The sequence below is a fragment of the Microtus pennsylvanicus genome, chromosome 9 (genome assembly GCF_037038515.1).
Source record: "Microtus pennsylvanicus isolate mMicPen1 chromosome 9, mMicPen1.hap1, whole genome shotgun sequence".
NCBI lineage: Eukaryota > Metazoa > Chordata > Mammalia > Rodentia > Cricetidae > Microtus > Microtus pennsylvanicus.
Genome location: NC_134587.1, coordinates 29,058,261 through 29,077,260, shown reverse-complemented (window position 1 = coordinate 29,077,260; position 19,000 = coordinate 29,058,261). Strand labels below are relative to the sequence as shown.

The 19,000-nt window shown below is 45.8% G+C and overlaps 1 protein-coding gene across 1 annotated transcript in view; it reads left to right on the top strand.

Annotated features, from left to right (window-relative positions):
• Kif5c (kinesin family member 5C) overlaps window positions 1–19,000 on the top strand; it is a 153,300-nt gene that overhangs the window by 60,549 nt on the left and 73,751 nt on the right. The window contains exons 4-10 of the mRNA XM_075985267.1: window positions 4,198–4,302; window positions 8,410–8,458; window positions 8,721–8,776; window positions 9,531–9,618; window positions 12,908–13,032; window positions 15,267–15,371; window positions 15,720–15,868. Of these exons, the coding sequence (XP_075841382.1) occupies window positions 4,198–4,302; window positions 8,410–8,458; window positions 8,721–8,776; window positions 9,531–9,618; window positions 12,908–13,032; window positions 15,267–15,371; window positions 15,720–15,868 (677 nt within the window). The remainder of the gene's footprint in view (window positions 1–4,197; window positions 4,303–8,409; window positions 8,459–8,720; window positions 8,777–9,530; window positions 9,619–12,907; window positions 13,033–15,266; window positions 15,372–15,719; window positions 15,869–19,000) is intronic.

The following is a 19,000-nucleotide window of genomic DNA, read 5'->3' as shown; positions in this document are numbered from 1 at the left end:
CTTCTTTGCTGTGAGGTCCTCCTGCAGCTGGGAGGAGCTGGCTGAATCTCTTCCCCGTCACCCAGCACCCCTCCTCCCCGCACTGGACCCTGTTCTTCTGTAGGTGCTGGCAGACTGGGAAAGGTACGGGGTCTGCTAAGCGGAGACCAGAGGAAAGAGATCTCTGCAAGCTGCAGTCATAGACTGTAGGAAACAGAAATTCAGGACCCTGGAATGCACTTAAAGAAGAAATGCTTGGCAGGGTTTGTGTCTCCTAAAAGGAGGAGTTCATAGACTCAGAAATTGCACACAGTGATCTTTCAGAGGCATTCAGGAGGGATGTTAGTTCCCTGAGGGAACTGACTGTCACATTTTGAAGCAGTTTTTCATTTTTTCTTAATCCTCCTATTTTGGGTCTGGCATCCAGTGGTGTTGCCTTTATCTTCTGTTAAAGAGACCAACACACAATCCTCCATAAAATTGGAAAGATTAGCTTCTCATGATGCTGCATTTAAGGGGGATTTTCAGGTAAAAATAGAACCCACTGGCCAAGACTAGTCCTGAGGATGGTAGACCCCGTCACACAAGAACCATGGGTTTGTCAGGAGGATATGCAGGTTCCTAGAGAGAGTGTTGAGTGCTGGCTACAGACAGGCAGGGGGTGGGATCTGTCATTTCTTGGACTTCGTCTGATGCTAGGCGGGCTGTCACGTGGTGGTTCGTGGTGATGCCCTCAGTGGCCCTCTTGAGAGCGCCTGGGAGATGACTGGGGTCACCTTGCGGTTTTCCTTCTGTTCAGAGGGACATCTGGAGGCTAGAGGCATCCTGTAGTCTTTCCGGCCACCTTGTAAAGCAGCCCAATGATTCCTAACGAAATCAAGAGTGCGCAGTGCTCACACATGGCAGGCCGCTTGCTTCTCATCTACAGTGTTTGAGGAAACGGTGGGAGCCAGCGAGGCTGCTGGCAGAGGACAAAGGGAGGCTTGTTGAGTGGCCAGCAGGCTGTGTCTTTTTCCCCCTCTGTACCTGTTCCTGGAAGGCTACATTCAGCTGGAAAAGTGTCTGAAGAGCGTCATGCAGAACACAGCTATAAAGTGCTCATCCCGTTTGCTCTCTTGGAGGAGCTACAGAGAGGAGCTCACTTCTTTGTACCGTGCCTCCCTTTTCCCTGAGCCAGACTACACTTTGGCTGTCTGTGACAGGGCTTGCTTGTTCTCAGTTCCTGGTTTTGCTGCTGCCAGCCCAGATTTCAATCATCCCACACATCTATACATCCCATACATCCCATACATCTCCCAGGGAAGCCATCTCTTGTACCTCAGCTGTAAGGGCCTTCACGCTCACCGAATTCACCTCTGTTTATAGCCCGATGACCGCGTTGTGTCTATGCATGTATGTTTCATCTGGAAGCAGTTAACTTGGAAACAGTAAGCTCTTTATATACACACAGACACAGACTCAGACACTCCATATATATTATGCATACTCTTTCCATATATGTCACACACGGGCATTCTACATGCAGCACACACATCTTCCACACACATATAATATAAACACAGACACAACACACTTATGCACTGGCACTCCATATATACATACATATATACATACGCTACACACACATTCCATATTTGCCACACAGAAAACATATACCATACAGATATCCTTCACATATATGCATCACAAACATATACATTATACCTCCCATATATATACATGAATGAACGAAATTTATACCCTGACAATGTTGAAGCACGCATGGGCAGCCCGTATATGGCGGTTCTGTTGAACTTGTATATATTGGGTTTCATGGTCTAAATTGATGAGGACAACTGACCAGGTCTCTTTCTTAAAAGGGCACCAGACCTCATTCCAGACAGTTGTGAGCTGCCATGTGGTTGCTGGGAATTGAACTCAGAACCTTTGGAGGAACAGGCAGTGCTCTTAACCACTGAGCCATCTCCACACACACGTTATAAATCTCTCTTCACACTGCCACATAACAAATAGACACATATCTTGTGTACATCACGCATTCCCATATATCACACATGTATTCCACAAGCACAGTCTCAACTCGCCATATAATATTAATATCATACACACACTCTCCCTGCCCTGGGAGGGAGGCTAATTTTAAGTCAGGAATCAATAAAAGATGGTCTGTTGGGAGAGAACGACCTAGGAAAACACATTTGCGTCAATTATAAATGACTTTTAGATTACCAATTTCTCTTCTCTGGTTGGTGGAGCACTAAAAAGAAGCTAGAGGGTTATCATGGATTATTCAAGAGCCCTGGAGGTTTGAGTAGAAAAGACTTTTGATTGACTGAATGGGGCAGTGAACCTTAACGGGAAGAAAATCTGTCTTTTTATCATAGGAATCTTTTGCTAATAGTCTCTGCAGTGTCGAGACCATGGCCATGGTATGTTTGGTTTGTGCTTGTGATGGACTACGTGATTTAAACGTGGTCAAGATTTTGAAAGCCCGAGTCTCAGTTCTGTGGTGCTGTTTTCCTACAATAACATGCTGTACTAGCCTGGAGTAGAACACTGTTCTAGGACTGCTGAGGTCACCGAGCCCCACCCCAGCTTAGAGAGAGCCTGTTGGGAGCTGCGTATTAGAGCGCTAATGTTTGCTTAGTCCTCATGACGGGAACACTTTATGGATTCTATTGAACTTAAACTCTGCACTAATTTTAAGCAGCAAGTACTTTGCCAAGTCTCCTGAGTGTTAGGCCAATTCTATTTTTAGTGTGTCTAGAACCAAACTAAAACACAATGTAAATACATCATCTGACTTATTGTTCTTGATAGTCGAGGGCAGCATGCCAGGATAGCCAGAGAGGAGAGTAGCCCAGCAGGTCTGAATTCTGTACCCACATTGCTTTTTAATAGAGTAGAAAGTCAGCAGATGATGTGCCAAGAAATTATGACACCAAGCCTTTAATGCCTCTTACCTCGTGGGCGCTCTTGCTTTTGCAAACTCAAATGTTGATTTAGAAGACCCTGATGAGGGCGTTGTACGATGAAGACTGGAAGGAAAAGGGGCTTCATAAGTTGGCCTCTCAGCACTGGGCAGCTCTGCCCCAGGTATCTGGGTCTATTTGGTAAAGGTTGTTGAGCAACCCCCAGGACTGAGGAGAAAACTGGTTTTGTGTTGTTCCTAGAGGTTTATAACTTCCAAAGAGTCTCAAAAACTTCTTCAGGTGTTCAGTCGCTGCAGGCTGTGTCCATGGACAGGTAGATTGTGTCCATGGACATGTGGGAGAGGACTTGAGTATTCAAGAGAAGATTCTGTGGTGCTGTGTTCCGTAAGGTCACACCAAAACCATGGCTTTAAACCCTTCAGGATCCCTTTGGTAGGAATTGCAGGCTATTGTCTCTCCCACTCCCTCTCCGCACTCCTGCTAATAGGGAGTGGTCCCAGGGCTCCCCACATCCCCAGCCATCGTGGCATCTTTTAAGAGTCGTCATAGGTGGAAAAAGAAATTTTGGACATTAAAAGTGGATTTAATAATGTTCAAAGAGAGTATTTATCCCTCTATCCTTCTACCTGCAAGGTAAAATGAATAAAAGTGGTTAAAAAAAAACTAATTCAGGCTGAGAATTATAGATTTCAAAAAGAAATCGATGGAATGAATTTTCTTGGCTGGCTCGAAAAATAATCCTGAAGAAGATACTTTGAGAGTGAAGATTTTAGAAATTTTTGAACAATGATTAATTATCCTTTCTTTTCTCACGGTGATTTTATTCAGGATTAGTTTACCTGGGCGTGGTAGTTCTGACCAATTTGTAAATATTACAAGTTAAGCTAAAGCAAGCCCATTCCCTCTCCCATTCACCCTCTCATTGCCTGTGTGCCTTTAGATTTGCAAGGGTGGGCTGGGCCGACACGCACAGCCAGGACAGCCCTCTGCTGGATACAAAGGGGAACACATTGTGTACTCAGGTGGATTCCCCAGGGAGCCCACAACCTATATGTGGGTGCTTCCTGTTTTGTAGCTAGGACTAATGCCTGTTTTAAGCCCTCCCTACTAATCATTCTACAAACTTCTGTTTGTTGTACAGCACCCAAGCAAAACATGACCCACAAAATCAACTTGGATTTTTACAGCTGAAACAACATTATTTGAGAAATGAAGACTCCCATTCCTCTCCCATGTATCTCCCAACACTCTTTTGACTGCCGGTGTTTGTATCTTTCACTCACAGGGGAAGCTGCATGATCCTCAACTGATGGGTATCATACCGAGGATCGCACATGATATTTTTGATCATATCTATTCCATGGATGAGAACCTGGAGTTTCACATCAAGGTAAGCGCTTTTCACTAAGAACAAGACAGGACTCTAGGTCCTAAGTCATGTTTCTCAGTCTTCTTACTTTCAAATAGACATGAAAGATGGTCTCTTTTAATTCAAGTATCTTTCTGTAACCTACCTGTACCGTTAATGAATTGGGTCAGTACCAAGCTTTTGGAATGGTTTGCTTGAAGTAGCAAACATAAAGAAGGCACGAGCTCCCTCCAGGATGAAATCATCTTACTCATCACCTGAGCTCTCCCCATTACCCTATGAATGTCTGAAGATAGGCCAGGAATATGTCTCTGTGTGGGCTAGGACACCATTCCCCAATATGAAGTCCATGGAACGCAATCCCTTGTGTTTCCAATTGGGGAGCTGGCAGAGAAAAGTATATGGCCAAAGAAACTCAAAAAATACCTTGTTGACCAGTGCTCAACTTAGGACAAGTTCACGCGCTGTCTTGAATCGTGTGTCTCTCAAAGGGAGTGCGCACTCCCCACCCGACTCATAAGGTAGAGACTGTGTGGCTGTTTGGGGCAGGCTGTGGAGATCAGGGCATTCCAACCTGGGTTTCCCTTTCTTTTTAAAATTAAAAAAAAAAAATGAGATGTAGTTCAGATGGCAAAAAAATAATCCTTTATAAACATAATTTTCTGGAATTTAGTATATTCCCCAAACTGTACACCGATCATCCTTATCTAAAACTTTAATATTTCCTCCACCCCTGAAACAAACTGTACCTTCTATCCCTTCTCTTCAACACTTTCATTTGCCTCTTTCCTTTTGCTTGGGAGGCTCTTGGGCAGCGTGGCAGCCCCTTGTCAAACGTTTCCCAAGTCTGCATTCTCCCAGGAAGGCGGCCCAACCTAGAGCAGTCCCTGCCCTGCTTTTGTGTGCCCAGATACACACGGTGTCTCGGTCTCCATCTGTGTGATCAGGGCAGGGAAGGGAGATTGTTCTAAGGAGGCTTGGAGCTGAGTGGATCAGCGGTCCTGAAAGCTTGAACATCAGTCCGCACGACCACCCAGTGGGTTAGTCACGAGGAAGCTGAAGCTCAAACCCACACAGAGGATCTAAATAAACCCTGGCACCAAACTGATACTCAGCACCTATTTCATTGTATGGGAGTTTTTTTCTGGCCTGGTGAGGTGGCTCAGTGGGTAACGCATTTGCTGCCAAGCCTGACAGCCCAAGTTGAATCCCTGAGCACCACGGGGTGGAAGAGAACTGACTCCCCCCAGGTCATTCTCCACACGCTCCCCAGGGTTCACGTGCCCCAGGGCCCGGCCCTTTCCACCCCCACACAAAATAAACAAACGCCTGCAGTAATCAAACACTTTCCACCTCTCCCCTTATTTATTTCTACAACAAATTGTTCCCGAATTTACATTCCAAAAGGCCACTGCTGGCTGTTTGCCCAATTATGAATTACATCCCGCACGTCACGTGTGCGCGTGCGCTGGTGAAAGCTTGCTTCTACCGCTAGCAGGCTTCCTCATCTGAGGCTACAGCCCTTTGATGGGCTCAAGATTTAGAGGCTTAGTGCCTCTTTAAGGCTGTTTACGCCGACACCCTTTACACGACTGCAGAGGTCTTAAGTGATAATCCTGAATAAGATGTTAAACCAATTACCGCCCTGGAACTAGTGTCTTGTGTCAGAATCTTATTACGATGAAGAGCGGGTGCTGGCTTGAAATGGTGGGGGAGGGGAAGAATAGTTCCTCCGCCTCTAGAGTGAAATCTCACCGTGCAGGTTCCCATTGTGCGTTTCGTGGTTGAGCTTGCTTTCCTATTAATAAGAATTGGCAGTGGATAACTTACTAGCCGTGCAGACTCTGCGCTCTGAACTTACATGCTAACAGGCTAAACCAAAAGAGGCCCGATTAAGGCAGGATTGAAAGTCTGCTCCTTAAGGCATCCCACAAAGGTTTTGAATGTTATTTCTGATGGTGCTGTTGTTCATCACCAAGCAGTGCCTGTTGGTGTTCCTTCTGTCTGGTCTCACAAGGCATTTGAAATAACAAAATAAAATTTGACGCCTCACAAAAGCAGAAATTAACAATCAGAATTTGATTTTAACTTGTATTAAATATGAATGGGAATTTAATTGCCAGACTTGGCAGTACATGGTTTTTTTTAGATGTAATTAATTTTTTTCTGTAATTTGTCGAAGTAAAATTACGTGCTTAGGATCTCCAAAGTTGAGGGAGACTATAATCAAAATGCATTGTATGAAGGTATAAAAAATATTAAATTAAAAAAAATTCAGAGGTAGTGGGAAATCGTAGGGGCAGCAGGGCAATCAGGAACTTGAACAGGTTGGCACCAGAATGGGGTGCCAAGGAGGCCTGGTTAGAGATGACTGCACTGGGCTTTGAGGACTGGACTCTGGGGAATGAGGCAACTTGAAAGATTAGAGAGAACAGTTAGAACTGGCTTCGCTCAGACATACAGTACAATTGTGCCTTGCATGTGCGAGGCCCTGGGTTTAAGCCCCGAGAAAATCCTCTAGACAGCCAGAGCAAATTAACAAAAACAAAGAACTGGGAGGACAGGGTAGGAAGCCTTCTGCCAGTCAGGAGTGTCAGGAGAGAGGGAATGAGGAGTTGGGCAGATGAACAGGTAGGAGTTATTACAGGTACAGGAATCCAGGAGCAGGCACCACAACGCCCGCTGCTGCTTGTAGATTTCAAAGCAAGGATCTCAAAGATACCAGGAACTGTGAAGTGGGAGGTTCCAGATGGTGGCACACAAGAGATAATGAACCAGGGCTAAGCTGGGAGAGACATTAGTGCCCGGGGCCCAGGAGTTCCCCAAACTAGAGGTAGGGTTTGTCCAATCCTGAAGTTTCACCTGGCTAGGCAGTACCCGGATTTCCAGTAGTCATAATCATGGCTGTCCTAACGATGGGATATATCCTGAGAACTGTGAGATAATTTTATCATTTTGTAAGCATCATAGATAACTTAAGTCAAACAAGGGATCTATGCTATCACTAGACAGTATGATTTATGGGACTGCTACCATAATACAGTAGCTTGTGTAATGTCACGTACCCCATATCTATGTTTTTTTTTGTCCATTCTCTTATTTGTATTTCAAAGATGCTTATGAATTTGGGGGGAAGTTTATCTGGGAGGAAAGAGTCAGATAGAAACAGTGTGCAGAATCCAGGAGAGATTTTTTTTCCCACTAAGGCTTCATTTGCCATATCAGGAAATTGAGGCTATATGTACATTAAATTCCTCAGAACTCATTCTCAGTTTAAGCATTTTATTACTTCAGCTATCAGACAAATCACCTGGGAATTTAGAAGCCAATTTCTGGATTCTAGTATCTGCGACATTGCTCTAGTACCATTGTGGTAGTTGTCAGGGCTCTCCAGTTCTGTATCGCTATTGATGTATTTGGGTCCAGGCTAAGGTTTAAGAATAATTATTTAGAAGGCTTCCTTTTCCTAAAAGGGTGTGATCCCCCTTTGTCTTTGGTTTTTGAGAAGGAGTATGGTTCATGACAGTCCTCTTGCTCAGCCCTCTGACCTCGGATGACAGGCATAAGCCACCACACCTGGCCAGTCATCTTCGCTAAGCCACATTTGTCCCAACCCTTCGAAGACTCCCATCCCCGCTGCCTTCCGCCGCACTCTCCCAGGTGTCTTCTGGGACCCTGGAGTCCCAAACATCCTTAGTGTCTCCCTGCTTCCTTCACATTAACGTGGAAGCTGCGTTCCCCTGGGTCTGATGAGGTCGTGGCATCATGCAGTCGCTTGAGGTCTAAATGAACATCACTGGTTTAGGATGCTTTCTCTTGTGACTGTGACCACACATGGGCATTATTTGGTGTTCAGCTAAGGTGAAACTTAGGTCCTCTTGTAAGAAGCTGTCTAGCACTCGAGTGGAGTCCAGAGGAGCCAACAGTGTGGAGCTCGAGAGCGGTCCATGTTTGACAGGTAGTCACAATGACCCGGCAGGAGGAGCGCATGAGTTCTATGCTTACGACTCCGATACTCACTTGGTGTCCACTTTTTCAACCACAGCAAAAGCCTTCATGAGTTTAGTAGTGATATTTTTGAAACGTGGTATGGTATTTCTATTCCAATTTCAATTTCTCTTTACCTAGGTTTCCTATTTTGAGATCTACTTGGACAAAATCAGGGACTTGCTGGACGGTAAGCTCCCCCTGAATGTGGCTGTGGTGTGTGCTCTATAATCGAAGCCCGGGGTTGAGATGAGTTAGGGGACTTCTGCCCGGGCAGCTGACGAGAATTTAGAGAGATGTTTGCCTTCGGGCTCTGCGCTCTTCTCAGCTTGAACTTGCAAATTATGAAAGAAGACTTGCCTGTCTTCTTTAAGCATGGCTGTTCTTCCTGCAGTACAGGGTTTTAAACTTTCCTTTTCTTCTTTGCATGCCATCGGCTTTTGTCACGACAGTGTCTAAGACCAACTTGGCTGTCCACGAAGATAAGAACAGAGTCCCCTATGTAAAGGTATGAGAAGGGTTGGGGGTGATACCGCTGACTTCTCTCTCGCCGGTGACTGTCCAAATAATTATTATGTGAGCGCTATAAAGAGTACCCAAAAGGCATTGTTAACCCTGAGCCTTATCTATAATCTTGATCTGCTACAAAAATCAACATTAGGCTGCTTCATCTGTAGCTTTCCTATATGTAAATCATTTTTATTATGTTTTTGTGCTGGGATCTAATCCAGTGCTTCGTGTATAGGCTATGAGCTATTATACACAGCCTTCTTTAGGAATGCTATTATCTAAATAGTATTATTTAGTATTGCTCATCTTAAAGAGGTTTGGGGGTTGAATGCAATGGTTTATGATTTGTACTTCATAGAAGTAGCATCCTGTGCACTCTGTTGATGTCTGAAACGGTAAAGAGGAAGTCCGTTCTCATTTCTTCTCCTCTCATAGATTTTTCTCTTTTTCTTTTCTGTCCCCTGAAAGTCTCGCTGTAGGGTATGAACACAGCTTAAAAAGCATTTCCTCCAGCTTTATATCTCGGGGCCAGCTTTCTAGTTTCTAGTTTCCCGGGGCTAGCTAGCTCCAACTTCTCTTTAATGTAGAATCCAAGCCCCAGGCAAGGCGGAAACACAGTCGGCTGGCAGAGCACCTGTCCTGTGTATCTGTGCCTTTAGGAAAAAAAGGAGGAGGGGGGAACGGCTGCTTTAAAATGCTGTTGTTTTTCAACTGTTGTACTGGCCCACCTGACCTACTTCTGACTCTTGCAGGGGTGCACGGAGAGGTTCGTGTCAAGCCCCGAGGAGGTCATGGATGTGATAGATGAGGGCAAAGCAAACCGACACGTGGCTGTGACGAGTAAGTGCGGTGGTGATGTTCGTGCTGTCACGTGGAATCCTGGTAGCTGCCCTCTGTGTGGGAAGGCCGGGTGATGAGGTACACGTGCTGTTTGCAGGGGAAGGCAGCAGAGAGCTATGAGCAGACGGACCCCGGCCCATGTGCAGGGGGCGTGTGTGTAGTACTCCGAGGTCTTGAAGTGTTGGGCTCTGATAACAGGTTTAAAAAAAAAATCTGAGCTAATAAATTCGTGTCCAATTCAAGGAAAAACTACTGGGCTTCTTCCTCTGTAGACGGAGAATAAATGCAAAGGGGGAGTCAGGATAGAACTGGCAGCTTCCAGGAAATCCCTGCAGCACAGGCTTACAGCAGATACGCTCCCAGAAGCTAACGTGCTGAGTAGCGCGCCTGTGCCTGTGTCACGTGTCTGGGAGCTGCACATGCGTATTGGAGCAGCCGCGGCTCTAGACTAGGGCTGTCCTTGCTAAAGGGATGTGGACCAAGAAGTCTAAGTTCACACAGAGCTGAAAGAACTAAGAATTTCTAGTTTGGGGAAGTAAAATAAAATCAGGAGAGAATGTGGGCAGTGAAGTGCATCAATGTCCGCCTGGGTTCTGATGCTGAGGAAATGTGATGTCTGCTGAGGCTACGGAGGCAGGCTTAACAGCTGCCCCAGGTGAAGCCTGCTGCCGAGGAAGGGAGCGAAGTTACTGACCAGAAGAGATTCTAGCTGGGCGGTGGTGGCGCTTGCCTTTAATCCCAGCACTCGGGAGGCAGAGGCAGGAAGATCTCTGTGAGTTCGAGACCAGCCTGGTCTACAAGAGCTAGTTCCAGGACAGGCTCCAACGCTACAGAGAAACCCTGTCTCGAAAAAACAAAAAAAAAAAAAAAAGAGAGAGAGAGGGGGTGTGGGGGGCTAGCTGTAGTAGAGGACTGATCTAGACTCTTCTCGCAGCTGGTGTAAGGCTTCTCCGTGGATGGACTGCAGGTCTGTGATCCAGAAACTGAAATTCTTAGCCTCCCTTAGCTTGTCAGATAACGCTCATGGATGGGGCAGTTTTCAGAGCTGACCTAAGCTTGCATACAGTCTAGGAAAACACTGATTCTTTCTGTTCTGACTGAAACTTGCATGGACACAAGGAAACTTTCTCGCCGTTTCTTAAGCTGTCAGTCACGAATCCTTTCCAGTGTGCCAGCATTGGCTGGTAGCTTCAGAGCCGAGGGTCTACGACGTTTCTAGTGTTGCTAGCATTCCGTCAAGTTGTGAGTGCGTGTGTGCTCATGCGTGCCTGTGTATAGATGTCCATGTGGAAGTTAGAAGACAGCTTGAGGGAGTGGCTTCTCCCTGACATGTGGGCCCTGGAAATTGAACTCAGACATCAGACTTGACAGCAAGCATCTTTTCCCCTTGAGTCATCCCGTCAGCCCCCGTTTCTATTTCAGTGCGGCAAGTATATTTAACAGTGCTCTGGTGTTGGGTGCATTTGCACTGTGGGCAACATCCTACCATCTGTCTCCACAACACTTCCCAATCTTCCCCAGCGGAGACCTGAACTCGGCTTCTCACGCCCGTGCAGAGGGAGCTCTACTCTCTGTCCATCTCCGCAGCTCCCGTTTTACTTTTCTAGATCAGCTTGACTCTTCAGGATGTTGTGCGAATCTGTATGAATTTTAAAATTTTAGGATTGATTCTTCTTTTTCTGTATACAATAATCATCGAGATTGAGTTGCATTGAGTAGATTATTTTGGCTAATGTTTACATCTGTTTTTACGTGTATCCATGTGTGGTGTATGATAGCAGGATCCCATGCAGGCAGGTCCGTGTGCATGGTGTGTGTGTGTGTGTGTGTGTGTGTGTGTGTGTGTGTGTGTAGGCCTGAGGCTGATGTTGTTCAATCCTAATATTGTCTTTATCTTGAGGCAGCCTCTCTCACTGATCTGTTTCTGCCTTCCGGGGCTAGGATTGCAGATGGCTGCCAGGCCTGCCCAGCTTACCTGGGTTCTGGGACTCCAAACTCGCGGACCTCATGCTCACACAGCAAACCTTTATCTTTTAAAGCCATCTCCTCAACTCCGATTTTGATGCTTAACACTATTTAATCTTTTAATAAATTATCAGGGGACTCTATTTCCATTCATCTGTATCTGTTTTAACATCTTTTCAGTTTCTTGGGATTTTGTTGGTTTTTGTTTTATTTCGAGTCAGAGTTTCTCTATAGTTTCTTTGAGGTCTGTCCTGGAACTAGCTCTTGTAAGCCAGGCTGGCTTCGAACTCTGTCTGCCTCTGCCTCCCAAGAGCTGGAAATAAAGGCGTGCACCACCATCACCCAGCTGTTTTAATATCTTTTAAGCAACATTTTGTAGCTTTTGTCTAAAAACCTATCATTTTCTTTAAATTTATTCTTAAGTATTTTGTCTTTTCTATTGTTATCATAAATAGATTATTGTCTGAATATTTCAGGTCAGGCATTGTTAGTAATATATAGAAACATAAATGCCCTTTACATGTTGACTTTGTAGCATGCAATGTTGCCAAATTTGTTTGTTATTTGTGGCTTTTTGGGGGGTGGGTTTTCTAGACAGAGATTCTCAGTGTAGCCCTGGCTGTCCTGGAACTCACCCTGTAGACCAGATTGTCCTTGAACTCAGAGACCTGCCTGCTTCTACTTCCCCGGTGCTGGGATTAAAGGCTCAGCATTTGGAATTTTTAAAATGGGATCCTCAGAATTTTTAGGAACAATCTGATAAGATGTTGTTTGAGAGATGACAAAAGTTGAATGGGACATTTGTGGGCTTTGGTGGAAAAGGTACCCTGACCTAATAAAGCACATTTAATCCCTGAGGCCTCTTTGTGGGTTATAGAGTTATGTGTCTTAATCTTCAAGTTTATGCTAGACCTGGTAATACAGGCTACACATATGAGTAGGAAGAACTGTATCAGACACTACACCATGGTGCAGTCCGAGGGTTTCCATGGGACCGTCAGGGAAGCTGTGAGCTTCTTGGTGAGATTAGAGCATCATATGGGATACGGGGCTTCAGGCCGACTCTGGGCATCTATTATCTTAAACTGCTCACCAAGGTTAGGTTAATTCCTTTGTTACTTGAAGACGTTGTAAATCTATCATCTCTGGAATGAGTGTCTTTTCTTTTCTTTTTCTGTTTTGAAAGAAGCGACAGTGGGTCCCAATACACTCGCCCGCAGAGAACTTCCACGGTGGGCCATGACTGGCTGCGGTTTGGAGAGCAGAGGTTGGCTATCTCTGCTCACATGTTCTCTGTAGAGCAGTGAACCATTTTTCATTTCAGACATGAATGAACACAGCTCAAGGAGCCACAGCATCTTCCTGATTAACATTAAACAAGAGAATGTGGAGACAGAGAAAAAACTCAGTGGGAAGCTGTATTTGGTTGATTTGGCTGGGAGTGAAAAGGTAATTGGTTCTTATATATATTATCTATAATTTCCCCGTTATTTGCTCAAGTGTATAGTTGTATAATTTTTGTGCCTTTTACTCCGTTTTTTTTTTTTTCTAAAAGAGATTTAAAATGTTGAGTCATGCAGCTGTCAAGTTTTTCTCATTTCCTTTTCGGGTTCAAAAGTTCATTTGTGCTTAGTAGGGCCTGTGCGTTAAGAAGGTGTTAGTATGATTTCGCCTAGAAAGGCAGCAGCTCAGAGGTGGAGGGACACTCTTAGGATGGGGGAACCGTCTGTTGTATGGACTCCAGTGGGCTAGGAAGAGCTCTGCCTCTGGAGCATGGTGGTCCTGCTTCTGCAGCTTTGCCTTGCTAGCTAAGGAAAAGTCTGGAATCTTTTCCACCCAGTATTCCAGTTCTACGGGGAGCGGGTCTGAAGCCACAGTCCCCTATGAGTGACATTGGTTCCTCCCGGTTAGGAAACTTTCTGTGATTTTGTTGTAACCCTCTTTACATACCTGTAATCAATTCTGTGCCCCCAGGAACTGGCTAAGACCGCGTGCGTCCAGAATCACCACCTTCCCCTCCCAGCCCTCTCCACAGCCCCAGGGGATGGTCCCTCTGCCACAGTCTGGCAGGACACAACCCCTTTAGACAGCATCATAGAGCTAGTCCACATGCACAATGCCTCCTCCTGCACTTGTCAGTGATGTCACCTGGATGTCCTCATCAGGCTCCCTGGCTGTCCAGGTGGTTGTCACTTACTGCCATTTACAGCCTCACACTGCTAAGTTCCTGAACGCTAGCTATGGCCACGAATATCCATGTAAGTCATGGCTGTTTGGATTGTCCTCAAATTTGCTTTTGTCCCAATGAGAAAAACATTGGATATTCCTGGCTGGGCATCTTAAATGTTCTATGTGTGAGCTGGTTATGTTCCCGGTCACTCGCCTGGATGAAGGGAGCATCGTTCAGCTCTCTCCTGACCACTAACTTGACTGCCGTGTCCGGCACAGGCCCATGCAGAGAGTCACGTGGAGACGGGTTATTTTGGACTGAAATACCCCTGACAACTGCCTCCTGCTGGTGGCTGGCGCTTCTTCATGGCACTTACGAGATATTTCAAGTGTCTCTCCTGTAGTTTTGTTGGTTCCTCTGTTTTCTTTTCCCCCAGATGACTCCGTGTGCGTGGACTGTCTTAAGAATAGAGCTCTGGGCTTTAGTTCCCACCACCCCACGGGGCCATTCTTCCCTTAGGTTGGCCAAGTGACATCTCTGGAGCGCATTTTCCTTGCCTGTCAATGGAAGGTGATAGATAGCCCTACTCTGAATATTTCATGGAGTTAAGATGCTCAAATTAGAGATCATCTAAAAACTCCTGCAGTCGGCTGCTGCTTTTCGTGGCCCATCACTCCGTGATGTCTCTGTCTGCGAGCAAGCTGCCTTCTGCAGCTCCAGGATAGAAGAAGGCTGTCCTATTTTCAGAGGTCCCTCCCCGCCATAAGCATTTCCCTATGTCACTGGGGGGGAGGGGCTCCCCTTCAATATGCATTTGAAGTCCATCTTTGTCCAGTTTAAAGTTATTTCTCAGCTTTAATTTTTTTTTCTTCTTAAAAAAAATGGCAGGTTTTATAAACCCCTCCACCTAGAGTAAAGGCTGTAAATGTGAGATTATCTGGACTAACGCAGTAGAGGTGGCACCGTGTGCGGAGGGCTGTAGGAGAAAAGCAAATTTATAGAGCAGCGCACATCCCCTTGTCTTTTCAGACCTCCCTAAGTCTTTCGCATTTGAGATATCCTTCCTTCCCTCCCTGAGTTTCCCACTCGCTCCCTCCTTGCTCCAGAAGCAAATAGAGAAGGAATAGAATCAGAGCACCAATTTCTCTGCCGGAAATTGGGTTCGTTAGTGTTTTCCTCCCTGTGCCCCATGGACCCCGTCTGACTGGGAGGCTGTGGTTTAGTCCCCCAGGACCCAGCTCACGGCGGTAACGGTACTCCAGGAGCCTGGTTTTCTTGGATGGATGTCCCCCGGGGAAGTATCTACAGTTCTCCCACTTGGGGCATTCCAGCCATTCCATTAAAACTCAATTGAGAGGAAAATGACAGCGGGGAAGATCAAATCCTCAGCTTCAGGCTCCAGGGACAGCAGGATCGTTGTGGTTCTTACGCTCATCCCCGGCTTCCCTCCATGAGTTTGCATTTTCTGCTCTCTGTTGCTCCTGGCCTCACTGTTGTTTCTACCCGCTGGTAGGTCAGCAAAACTGGTGCCGAGGGAGCTGTTCTTGATGAAGCTAAAAATATCAACAAGTCTTTGTCTGCTCTTGGAAATGTGATCTCTGCCTTGGCAGAAGGGACAGTAAGTAATCCTGTCGCCATCTATTAAATAGTTTTATGGGAAGCGGCCTTTGGGGTTTATGTGTTCTCTTTGCCACATATCCCAGCCATTCATTTGTTTTCCTCTTTGGAAGAGAGCAGAGGGATTCCTGGCTGGGGCGCTTGTTGCCGGGAGATCTGCTCCACTAGAAATTATGAACGGTGATGCTAACTTCCAGTGATATGGGTCACAGAATGGACATTTCTTGGCAACAGCCAAAGACCTGGCTGCAAATTCTTATTCCTCGTGTTTCTAAGTTTGGCTCGCTTGCTTCTGTAGTTTTTCTTTGAATGAGCTGTCAAAACCAATCCTCCTTCTCTTCTTAACTAGAAAACACATGTGCCATACCGGGACAGCAAGATGACTCGGATTCTCCAGGACTCTCTGGGTGGGAACTGCAGGACCACAATTGTCATTTGCTGTTCTCCTTCAGTCTTCAATGAAGCCGAGACCAAGTCCACGCTGATGTTTGGACAGAGGTGCGTGGGGGGAGGGGTCTCAGAACCCATGCTCTGAACTAGGTTATGTCTTAGGTGTGGATGGCTTGGGGCAATGGTCAGAAGAGCAAATAATTATTACATTGCTTCTAGCAGATGATCTGTAAACTTGAAGGTTTATTGACTGGGGCTACAGGGATTATGTTTTCAGTAGTGGTCAGCAATGTGCCTGTTGGAAGAGTGATGTTGAACAAAACAAAACACCCAACTTGTTGGTGCAATAGCTTTTGCTCTTTATGGACTTGAAGCTAGGCCTTTAGCTCTATATAATTTCACGTACATAAATCTGAAGGTTGATAACGATCTTTAAGTCTGGAATCTGGGATCCATTGCAAAGTTGCTCATAAAAAAACAACCAGAGACTTAGATAAAGGCCCAGAAGAGGCAAGAATAACGGAGGAAAGGAATCAGATGCATTGACTCCGAGGGTAGGAGGCGTGGGGTGTGTGGAGGAAAGGGGTGGAGGATGACCACCTTCTCGCTGTTTGAAAGGCCCGAGTCGACATGCCCTGCCTCTGTGGACTTCAGCAGGTGGGCGAGGCTGAAGGGTTTGGCAATGAAAGCAATCTTCCCATGCGTGGGTGGGTTCTTACCTTCCTTGCCTTTCTTAACACACTCTTTTTAACCTACCATATCCTGCTGCCCACAGCTGACCTTCAGTCTTGTTTGCTTAGATTGCTAAACCCCGTCTTCTCAGCTGTGCTTTTGTCGGGGGGTGGGGGTGAGGGGAGGGGGTGGTTGGTTTCCTAAGCCTGTAGTGTTGAGGTTTTGGATGATCTGAGTATCTTTGGTGTACACTGGGCTGAGCAGGAACAGATGTGGGCTCGCCTACCTTTCTATGCTCAGTACTAGACAGTTGATGAGCTGTGTCTGTGGCCCTTACTGCCTTGGGTATCAGTGGGGTTCCTGGTGCTCCCTTGCTTGAGTCCTAGGAGTATGTGTCCAATGATCATTCCCAAGAAGTAGTTTCAGATGGGGCAGATGGAGTGGGCATTCTCTATGGGAAGTTGTTACGTGTTTGAACTGGATCACATCCCGGTCTTTTCCTGAACCTCCACAGAAAATAGAATTATTCCGCTGTGGCACCTGTGGGCTCTCTAAACAATAACTGTGTTGAAATGTTGTAGAACTGGGTTGGGCTCCTTTGCTTCCTCCGAACTGACTTCCTTGATTAGGCTAACATTTGAGTCAGTGGCATTGCAGTCGGGTGACACCTTTGTTTCCTGGCCATTGAGCCATTCTCTCCTTGACTTCGCTGAGCGTCACTTCTCTTGGCTGTTGAGATTGAGTGGTTCCTTGCAAGAACTTTTGGGAGGATGACTGAGCTTCTGGCATCATCACTTTGACAATGTCTGGAACAGAGGAGGTTACTGATTTTAAGCTCACCTTCTTCGACCTTACACTCCAGCAGTATTGAGGGTTGGAAGGTCATAGTCATTGCTAAGACTAGCCTGGAAGTAAGGAACAGCCTTGTGATATAAGGGACTGATTTGAATGAAATAGAATTTCACTTCTGGAACTAATGGGTAAAGAAGTACTGTAGGTAATTTAGGATTCTGGGAAATAAAATGTAACATCAAATATGTTTCCAGATGAAATAGTTGGTCAGACAGCAGACAGTACATTTGCCATTGGCATCTGCTTTCCAGCATGGGGAATATTCAGTAGTTGATTAATAAGAATATGTTTAGTGAACAAGAGAGCAAGTGAGCCTCAAGTTCATGGTGCAGGGTTCTTGCTGAGCGGGTCATCACAGTCCTACTGATCTGTCATTGACCTGGATCTAGTGATCAGGAATATGTGATAGTTTGTTCCTTTTCTCTCTATCTGCGTATTAAGTGGCCCTGTAAGGATAGTGGATTTTTCTGTGGGCCTTCTATCTGCTTTATTAATTATATTCATTGGACCCAATTACACAACAGACATGGGTCCGAACACCAGGTTAGATATTAGATCTGATCGCTAATAAGATTGAACTCAGAAACTTTGAACTCAGAGAAGCTGCTAGGTGTGTCCCAAGAGTCAGATAGCCAGCGTTCATTTTGCTCTTGTCGAAGAACCTTGAGCAGTGTAAGTTCTGCAATTCTCTCAAGGACGCAAGGGAAGTATGTATGTTTCCTGGGCTGAATAAACAGCAGCATGTGCTTTGAAACTGTACAAAGGCAACAGGGTCTACAGGTGCCTGAGGGTACCCTGCAAAGAGCCTAGCCAGTTTTCCTTAAGATTCTAGGTTTAGTACTGGATTCAAACAAAAAGAATCCACACTGTCTAGGTCTTATTTGTTCAAGCTTGTCCCTTTAGCTCTCTGAGTGCCCAGCATTCCACCAGTGCAGAGGCAGACAATTCTACCTAATTGCCAGAGAACAGCAGGTAGTCCAGATACCTGAAAATCAAACGCCACATTAAAACATTTTGTGAATTTTTTTTGTTTCTAGACTCCAGAATTTTATTCTTTAGCTTTCAATTACTCCTTCTTATGTTTTTCTTACATTTTTTTCAAAAAAAGATATTTATAACTTTCAGATGTGTGAACTCAAATCTGTAAGTCTGTTTAACGTGTCTTGATTTGGTTGGGGATGGGGTGAAGGAAAGAGGGCCTTGAGGGACCCACCAGTCAGTGCAGGAAGGCCTGAGTCAGTGTACCTTGGGCCAGCACAGATAATTCCGTCTGTTTGCATGTTGAATGTGAACGGCGATTGATACTTCGAGAAGAGTAATGGTCTTTGTGTCCTGGTGTGCACTGCTATCAAAGGCAAACCATGTCATCATTTGAATGAAGCTGCCTGCCATGGCAACAGCTGGATTCTGCAGAGACCGAAGAGTGTACATGTAAAATTCATGGCACAACAGTGAACGGACAAATTACCCGCAGAGACAGAGCGAGCAGTTTGGCTAAGGCACACACTTTGGTGCACTTGACATAAACCAAGAATTAACTCACCTCTGATGGCGAGCCTGTTGCTGGCACACCGGTGGGTAATGGAAGCTCATACAGGAAGAGATACTGTGTGGTGTAAGTTTAACTAAACGCCAGCTCTTCACTGGTCATCAGGGTTTTCATCCCTCCTCGTGGACTGGCCCTTTCCCCCAGAAGCAGGGAGCCCTTTCCAGGCC